Here is a 9344-nt window from a genome sequence, read left to right on the forward strand (position 1 = left end):
TAGCTCTAAGACTTTCTTTTAAAGTATGCACCCCTTCATGCTATTTTTGGCACCACATTGGTAGTTGTTGCTAGCCTGAGGAGGTTATTCTGGCTTTGTCTGGTGGACACCAGTGGTTTTTACGTTCATAGGGGAAATCTGAGCAGCTTTTCTTGGTTTCTGGAGAGAACCTGCAAGTACTAGGAAAGAGGGTAGTGATATTTCAAAGAAATCAAGGTTTCAAATGTTTGCCAATATTTAAACATCGACATACAATTATATAAGCTAGTTTTATGTACTCTTAGGTTATGTGGAACAGGGGAAGTGCTATTTGTCCAGTTAATTGCATTGGTAAACTATATTGAAATTGCAGCTGTCTTTTTTTAAGATTATTTTTAGGTTCAAGGTATTGTTTTAATGTTTTCCAGCCAATGCTAAAGCTATGTGGTGGCTGTTACAAATGTTTTGTGATTCTTTTTTTTTAAAGAAGGAATGCAAGTGTTAAAAAAGAGAAGGGATGTTTAGACCCTTTAGCTCATTTCAGTTTTCAATAGCTAATGCATCCAAAGATCTCATCTAGCTTTTTCTTGAAAGAAACCTGGGTGTCGGCTTCAGCATCACGACTCAGCAGCTGATACCCCTGAAGTCTTTTAGGAAACCTCTAAGAGAGTAAATGGATATCGCTTTACACTGTCATCTTAGAGACCATTTCATGCAACTTAAATTTTAATTAGGTGAAATATTTATACAGCTTGTTGCTTATGTAGTCTTTGTGAATTAATGTTTATCCCGTACTTTGTAATGTTTTGTAAAGTGAAGTTTTTATTAGTGGTGATAAGTTTCCCTTTAGTCCATTTTTTGTAGTGAATGCTTAACCACACTGTTGGGTATTTCTAGGTTGAGACGGGTTCTCATTTTATTAGTAGTTAGGTTTTATGCAGATGCATTTAAAGTTCATATTTCAGTTGTCATTCATAAAATTGAATGATTTGTTTTATAACCAAATATTGAACTCAATGTTTAATGTGAATTTTCTTTGTTTTAGACAACAGTGATCTTCACTTCAAAATCTCCAGGGATCGTTACAGTGCTTCCTCTTTGACTATGGAGAGTTTTGCCTATCTCTGGGCTGGTGGAAGAGCTTCTTATGGAGTTGCAAAAGGAAAGGCCTGCTTTGAAATGAAGGTGCATACCTTGAATTCTCTCCTGTTTTCATCTGTTTTTTAAATGAAAGGCCTAAGTTCCTGCATGATTTGATATTCACTGGGTTTAGGTTGGCCTGTATAGAACATGAAATTGTGTGAAAGCATCTTGAGTTTCTTATACCTTTTATTCACTTATTTAAGATATTCAAAAACTTAGTATATGCTAAATGGATCAGAACTTGTATACGTATTTGAGTCATATTTGACTTTCTTGATTTAATTAAAACATCCTTTTCATCACTGTAAATACCTTATTGAGGTCATAAAGTACTGAATTGCAACAAAATAGAACTAGAAGTTTATTCTGATACAATTTATAAAAATAGTAAACATGACAGCATTACCCGTTTTAAAACTACAATAAGTGTTTTAAGAGATGTTAAGTATGGTCTGGTGATTAATTTTAATATAGCAAATGTCATGTAAAAGCCAGGAATATGTACATACAAAATAGTTACAAAGCGGGCAAAACTTTACGTACAAAACTTTGTTGTAGATAATTGAGAAGATCCCAGTGAAGCATGTTTCGAGCAAAGGCATTGAGATCCATGAAGTGCAGGTTGGCTGGTCTTTGGCAAATGGGAATCTGCTTCTTGGTAGGTGTTCACTTCGAATGACATGTAATATCAGTCATCTGACATATGTTGCTTAAAAGTCTCCTTAAGCATGCAGTGTGCTGATCCACCAGTTTAAACCACAGTAGATTTTAAATTGGCCCTGTTCACACGCCTTCCTATGGGTGCAGATAAGCAGCACTATACAGTTGTATGCCTTACATAGCTTTTATTGTACAGGATTTAAAGGAAATAAGGGTGAATGCACTTGAATTTTAGGGGAAGAGGAGCTGTCCTTTGCCTATTCAGTCAAAGGGAAGAAAACCACTAACTGTGTGACGGGAGACTATGGAGAGGCCTATGATGAGAATGATGTAATTGGATGCTTCATAGTAAGTCTTCATAATTTTTTTCTCTTACCATAAAATGAGAAATGTAATGTTAGCCTTGGTTTATGGATCATAAGACCATTTAAATGTATTTTTCTAAGATGTTTGATCCCAACATTTCTTTTTGATTTTTCACCAAAATATAGCTATTCGCTTGAAAGGTGTTCTGTGGTCTGTTTTCTCCTAGTAGTGGTGTCCTGCATCCCTAAAAAACATGTACTAAAAATTACAGTATACTGGAAATGTGTGTTTCTGTGCAGTTTGAAATTTGGTGAAACTGCTACCATACCCTTTCCGTATTTCCATATCGGGCAGGATGGTCTGGTTTTGTTTTTCAGAATAGCATAGCTTTGAAATGATTTTTGCCTGAGTGCCTTGTGAATTTCATTGTCAATGCCATCTCTAACACAAGAACTTTGGTGTTTATCAGAATTTTGAAGGTGAGGAGGTGGAGCTGTCCTATTCTAAAAATGGCCAAGACCTTGGAGTTGCTTTTAAAGTCGGCAAAGAAGCCCTGGCTGACATAGCCCTGTTCCCCCACGTGCTCTGTCATAACTGTGCTGTGGAGTTCAACTTTGGCCAGAGGGATACACCCTATTTCCCTGTTCCGGAGGGGTACACCTTCCTCCAGCAGATACCCGTTGACGACCGGGTCCGAGGGCCGAAAGGGCCCGAGACGAAAAAGGATTGCGAGGTGGGTCTCCTTGTGCACAAACGTCTGAATGGGAGACCTGCATGTTTTTTTTTTTGCTTTAAAGCATGAGGATGGCTCAGTTTTTGAGTCCTTGAAGTTTGTATTGTATTTTAAGTCCTTTTCTTTTCCTGCACTTTGAATTGAATCCCTTTTCCTCGTGTTGAATACAAAGAGGTGAAATGTAACTTTTCCCACTGTTGCGGAAAAATGAACAGTACCTAACTGATATTGAGTGATTGTTCTCTATTTTTGCTAACTGGGGATATTGGGCAGTTTGTGGTAACACATTAATACAAACGAATTCCATTATGTTCTGTTTACAAAGAAATTAGCCGGTTTACATAAGTTTTACTTCTTAAGCTGTAATTGGATTAATAAAAAATGATCATGGGAAACGTCTTATGACTTACGTTCCCATTGGAATAAAACTTAATATTAATGTTTTGGAATTATTGGCTTGTTTGATGAAGTTAAACTAATGTAAAGAAATATGGCATAGTAGTAATTCCATATAAGAGGCGTTAAAGTCCTTTTTCACATTTAAAAAGGACAACAGAACTTATCATACATTTTCTTTCCAATTATACCATTAAATTGGCACTATTTAACCATTTACATGTAGTTTTTGGTTTGGCTGAGAACTACAGGGGGGGTGATACAGTGGTGTCTTGCCTGCCTGTATGCTTGAATATTTTTTTAACCTTTTCCTCCTCAGGTCATCGTGATGGTTGGCCTTCCAGGAGCAGGAAAGACCACTTGGGTTATGAAACATATAGAAGAGAATCCTGGGAAATACAACATCCTGGGGACCAATACAATTCTGGAGAAAATGATGGTATGACTGAGTAGGAGAAATGTCATAGCACTTTTTACCCATTGTAGTCAGAGTGAAAGTCTGAATGTTCTACACTATATAGCCATTACCAGTTGCTTATATTTTGGTTAAGATGCTCTAAGTACAGTCATATCCTATCTTTGTTCTTGGTACATTTGTAAATCTGCCTTGTGTTTGCAGATTGCAAGCCTTAAGCGGCAGATGAAGGACACTGGAAAACTGACTGCCATTTCTCAACGCGCCCCCTTGTTTCTGGGCAAATTCATTGAGATTGCTGCCCGTAAGAAGCGTAACTACATTCTGGATCAGGTATGCATGGGGGGTACTTGCATAATCTGGGGTTTTTATTGCAATGAGCAGGATTAATGCCTTGTGTGCTGTAGATTAACAATCTTTGTTTTCTTTGAACCTAGACTAATGTGTCTGCTCCAGCTCAGAGGAGGAAAATGTGCCTCTTTGCCGGTTTCCAGCGCAAGGCAGTAGTGGTCTGCCCATCAGATGAGGATTACAAGCAGAGGACGCAGAAGAAGGCAGAAACAGATGGCAAAGACTTACCTGAGCACGCAATCCTGAAAATGAAAGGTATGTGCACTTGTGAGTCTCGGCTCCTGTAGGATGTGGTATGGGTGAAAAGTAATTTGGAGTTGTTTGTTCAACTTCTACTTTTCAGACAAATCCCTTACTTAGCAATTCAGTTCTGCACTTATGTTTGGTCATATTGGCCGAAACTGCAAAGACTATGCCCTTTTTAGCACATTGTTGTGGGAGTATGGAACTAGCTTCCCTAAAGATGATACCGTGTCTTCCTTTCAAGAAAAGATAAGCACCCTTTCCCCATCACAATCCTGGTAATTGTTTTTGATATGTCAATTTTTTTGTACTTCACACTTTGCTTAAATATACACTTTTAGTGAAAAGGCGTGTGCTGTGAAGTTGAATGGTCTCTCCTCGGCCTTTTCTGCTCAGGAATCTTCGCATTGCCCGAGGAGGGCGAGTGCTTTGATGAGGTGACATACGTTGAACTTCAGAAGGAGGAAGCTGCAAAGCTTCTGGAGCAGTACAAGGAAGAGAGCAAGACTGTGCTTCCACCCGAGAAGAAGCCGAACCAAGGAGGAGCAGCCCCCAAAAAGGGCAACCGAGGGAGGGGTGGGAAGAACCAGTTCAACAGGGGTGGTGGACAGGGGCAGCGAGGAGGCCGTGGAGGGTTTCAGAACCGAGGCAATTTCAGAGGAGGCGAGTATGACTGCACGATTGTATAAAAATATACCGCATGTAATGCACAGTGAATACCCCTGCTTCCACTTCAGAGTGAAGTAATGTGGAGGCAACTTGGTAACTTCTACTTGTTCTGTAGGACCGGGACCCCGTGGTGGATTTAACAGACCCCCCCGAGGCTTCCTTCCACCCCCGGCTTTCAGAGGGGGCTTTTCTAACCGAGGGAACTTCAACCGGGGTGGAGGGATGCCCAACCGGGGAGGGGCTCCCAGGGGAGGACCAGGCAGGGGCAACATGGCCCGGGGAGGCTCGATGAACAGGGGCAGCCTCAACCGTGGTGGCGGAGCAAACCGGGGGAACTTCAACCAGGTAGAGCCTTCTAGTAAAGGTCTTGAAAGGCTTTGTGGTGATTTTATAGCGATGGATGGTAGGGTGCTCATGAGTTACGGCATCTCAATGCCATTTTCACAGAAGTTTTTTTTTATGGCAGTCATTCACCTGAAATCCAGCACTGGTCCCAGAAGAAGCATTGCTAATCAATGCATTGTGGCTGCACCCCTTACTAGAAAGGCAACTTAAAAATGATGCATGATGTATTCTCTAAACTACTTTAGAGTACTACTTTAGATAAGTACTTGATTACAGGAATTTTTAGTACTGCTCTTTTAATAGGATGTAGTGGGGTCTTTCATTGGACACTAGTGTACTGCTGTGATTTAACTATTGGAAGATTGGTGTCCACTGCAGTATATTACACATTAAGTCTGATGGAGGACTAAATCTGTTGGGTGGTGGTCTTTGCTTTTAAAACTTTGTAGTTTAAGATCAGAACCTGCTGATGACTTCAAGATAAATCCCATCAAGAGGTAGTGTGACAATTGTCAATATTCCGCAGTTATACTTGATGATTCGGTAGGAGCAGCACTTGCCCATTGTAAAGACGTCCTTCAGAAAGCTATGTCACAATTGAAGTGCACATCCCTCTTTCCCCCCAGTGCGTTATTTCAGGTCAGAACCTGCTTTGTTTTGGTTGCAGAAATTCCGGGGCAGAGGCGGAAACAATAACCGTGGCTTCAAGAACGGCAGTTTCGGGATGAACAAGGCTCAGGCCTTCAACCAGAGCTGGCAGCAAGGGGTAAGAATTTCTCTGATCTTTGAGTCCTCCAAAATGCAGTTTATTATTGAAAAGTCCTATAATGAACTAGATACCGATTGTGTAACTGTTGCACGGAGGCTTCCTCTATTGTGTGGTTCTAGCCCAAATGGAAAAAATGAAATCCAAGTGGTTTAGGTCTGTTTTCATAAATTACCTACTGATAAACTTTCAGACACTGCAACTTGCACTGGGGTTGTTTTGAGGAACTGTGATTACTGGCAGCTTGTCTGTTGTAACTGCAGTTTAATCCTGGTGATTTTGTCTTTCACAGTTCTGGAATCAGAAGCCCTGGAGCCAGCAGTATCACCCAGGAGGATATTACTGAGCTGGGATAATGGACTGGTGATGCACAGACATCTTGCTCTGCAAACCTTCACAAATCTACCCTTTTTGTTTTTTTAGTCACACTTTTAAAAGAAAAGAAAAATTTAAAAAACACAAAAAAAAACATTCCACATCTGAGGAAAAGTGCCTGCGGGTTCTCTTAGAAGCTTTATGGGTTAATTTTACTTTTATTTTTGTACATTTTTTTTTAAATTCCCATGCTTTAATGTTAATGTCAGGAACCTCAAGCATTGTGCAGGATGGGATGTTTCCGTAATTCAGGGTTCTGCATTTTATCTGTAAAATGTGATTTTTACTAAGAAGTAAATTGACTTTTGTGTTTTTTGCATAGTACCAGTTGTCCTTATTCTAGTGTTAAACTTTCACACAATTGGGAGGAAAAACACTCCTTTTAGAAGCATGTAGACATTATGTGAGTTATTGTACCAGTAGTCCCGCAGCAACAAAAGTTTCTAAACTAATAAGTGAAGCTGTGACGGTTAAAAGTTGTGTGTTTTTTTTAAAAAGGCTTCATTTGTTGGTAAAAATGATAATTCAACATGTAAAAGCTAAACTTAGGTTTACAATAAATGGGTTCTTTGCTTTTTTTACTTGTATTGTTTATGTGTGTTTTTCATAATTTATTTCAAAGGTGTAAAATGACCTTTGAAACACACTGGAAAGCCTTTTGTTGCAGAAATTCTTGCCCTGACGCATAAATTCTATTACACTTCATGTGGGCAGAAAAATATGCAACATCTGTAATGTTTTGAGGTCATCTCTTTACCAGTTTACTTCCCAAGAACCAGTAACTTTGGGAAGTCAAAGAGATCAGGTGGAAAGCAGTCTTTCACCTCTAGCTTTGTGCAAAAAGGAAGATTTCAGTGTTAAAGTATTCAAGAACTACCAATCCCTCCAGTATAGTCACACTTTAAAGACTAGCTATTAAGGACACTAATTGGTGTCTGTTTAATGTGCTCTGTAAATATTTTAAGTTGAAGGTATACCATTTCTACCACAGAATAAGGCACACAAGTGTTTTGAGAAGTGCAGATTAGATATTAAATGGTTCCTTTTGGGAGATTTTTTTTTTTAATCTGGGCTACTGAAGTAATTTTTTTACTCTTTTCAAATAGTGAAATTGCATCAGTGCTTTTTGTGAGTTCACTTTCCAGAGTGGACTTTCTTTGGAAAAATTGCACGACTTTTCAACCCCATTCACACACAATTCTCAAAGCATTAACATCCAGCTGAGCTGTTTGTGGATATCATGATCCCTTTTGCAACTAACAAGACTTTGGTTACCACATTAGGACTGTAGAATGATTTATTCATTGCATATTAATTTTAGAAGAGTATGGAAGTGTATGGGTATTTTAAAATTCTTACTTTTGATTGAATAGTTTACAGGTGTGGTAGCAGAATGAAAGACACCCTACAAATTATAAAACTTCATAGGGATATGATTTTAGTTTTACAGTTATGAAGCTTTTTCTCTAGTAATGCCAGAAATGTACTACTTCTCACCATGTGGCCTATGTGCCAAACCTGCATGTAGATTAAGTTTAAGATTAAATGTGGAAGATAAGATCTTTTCGTTTGAAGAAAGATGACCTTGGGTGCACATGAATCTTTCAACTAACTCAAAACTAGAATGCAGAAGTTGGAAATTCACCTTTCATTCTAAACTGTTCATCTTAACATGAGTTTTTATGAGAAAATATTAAGTCATCTCGAGACTCTTGTACATTAATCTATCCTTTTAAGGATATTTTTGAACATTCTTTCTCATTGTGCGCTGCAGTTCTTCAGGGCTGTTTTAAGACTTTTTTTTCCCCCCCTCCAATACAATTGAGATCTTGGGGATAATTTCTGTGCAATACTTAATTGCATATTTTTGTACACTTTTTCTGTGAACTCCTGTGAGTCACTGTAGCAAAGTGAAAGTTGATTTGACTTTTGGAAACAGAAAAGCTTCAACTTTTTCTCCCAGAGTTCTCCAAAACTGGTTTCTTGATGCAAACATTAAATACTGAGCTAATTAATATTTTTGGAATGTGGGAAAAGTCTATTTTAACAAGTTGTAAAGGGTTCCCGATCTATTTTTTCTGCTTTTTAAAGATCTTGTATGGCTTTCAACATCAATTGTGCTCTCATTCTGCAATGCCTGGCTAAACTGAAAACGTTTCCGTTGTAGCATTCACAAAGAGACCTGATGCAAAAAATAACTTTCCCTTTTCTAATTTAAAAATGTAAAGTGATTTCTAAAGTAAATGCTTTATATCTTGATTTGAAATGTTTTGTAAAGAATATGGCATGCGCTGTAAAATTTACAGCTAATTTCAGGTAAAGTTTGCTTGTGTTAGTGTTTGTGGATGTACACAGTTGAAGTATTTGGTCAGGTGTTACTACTTATCGTACTGGGGAACTGTTCTAATTTTGTAAAATAGACCGATTTTTTTTATATACCTTGCTATGTTTTGTATTTTACTATGACAAATTAAAAAAATAAGCTGACCAAATAATTTTATTTATTTTACACATATGAAAGGATCTATAAACTACATAAAATAAACAGATTTGGTGGTTAGTAGCCATGTGTTTGAGAAGGGCCTCCATTGCAATCTTTCTGTAGACTGGACTTCATAGTGCTCATCTGTTGAAAAAGGACATTTTGAAGATTCATGAAGTCATTTCAACACGAAACCATTTCCTGATTTTCACTATGATATACTTACCTTTTTGCTTTCATTAAAAGATATGGCTGCCATTTTTAATCTCCTATAAGTTGTAAAAGCTAAGCATAAAATGATTCTTGCATTCCTTGATGTACTTGCAGAGCATCAGAACAATTAAAGCCTGAATCTGCCTGAACCCAGATTTAAGGCTGTATACTGTTTATGATCCATTATAAAGCTTGCAATTACTTATATCTAGGTGTTAATTAACTTGCTTAATATTTCTAATGAAGAAGGCTTCCTATATGACTAAAC

At 38.0% G+C, this 9344-nt stretch overlaps 1 protein-coding gene across 1 annotated transcript in view; it reads left to right on the forward strand.

The window, feature by feature from the left end:
- Positions 1–8873, forward strand: part of hnrnpua (heterogeneous nuclear ribonucleoprotein Ua) — a 12781-nt gene extending 3908 nt beyond the window's left edge. Inside the window, exons 4-14 of the mRNA XM_088935382.1 lie at positions 1025–1164; positions 1681–1780; positions 2018–2130; positions 2558–2821; positions 3537–3656; positions 3837–3965; positions 4070–4238; positions 4623–4889; positions 5011–5240; positions 5908–6006; positions 6299–8873. Of these exons, the coding sequence (XP_088791508.1) occupies positions 1025–1164; positions 1681–1780; positions 2018–2130; positions 2558–2821; positions 3537–3656; positions 3837–3965; positions 4070–4238; positions 4623–4889; positions 5011–5240; positions 5908–6006; positions 6299–6352 (1685 nt within the window). The 3' untranslated portion in view covers positions 6353–8873. The remainder of the gene's footprint in view (positions 1–1024; positions 1165–1680; positions 1781–2017; positions 2131–2557; positions 2822–3536; positions 3657–3836; positions 3966–4069; positions 4239–4622; positions 4890–5010; positions 5241–5907; positions 6007–6298) is intronic.
- Positions 8874–9344: the final 471 nt, after the last annotated feature.

Source organism: Atractosteus spatula, chromosome 2, assembly GCF_055471065.1.
Source record: "Atractosteus spatula isolate fAtrSpa1 chromosome 2, fAtrSpa1.hap1, whole genome shotgun sequence".
Lineage (NCBI taxonomy): Eukaryota > Metazoa > Chordata > Actinopteri > Semionotiformes > Lepisosteidae > Atractosteus > Atractosteus spatula.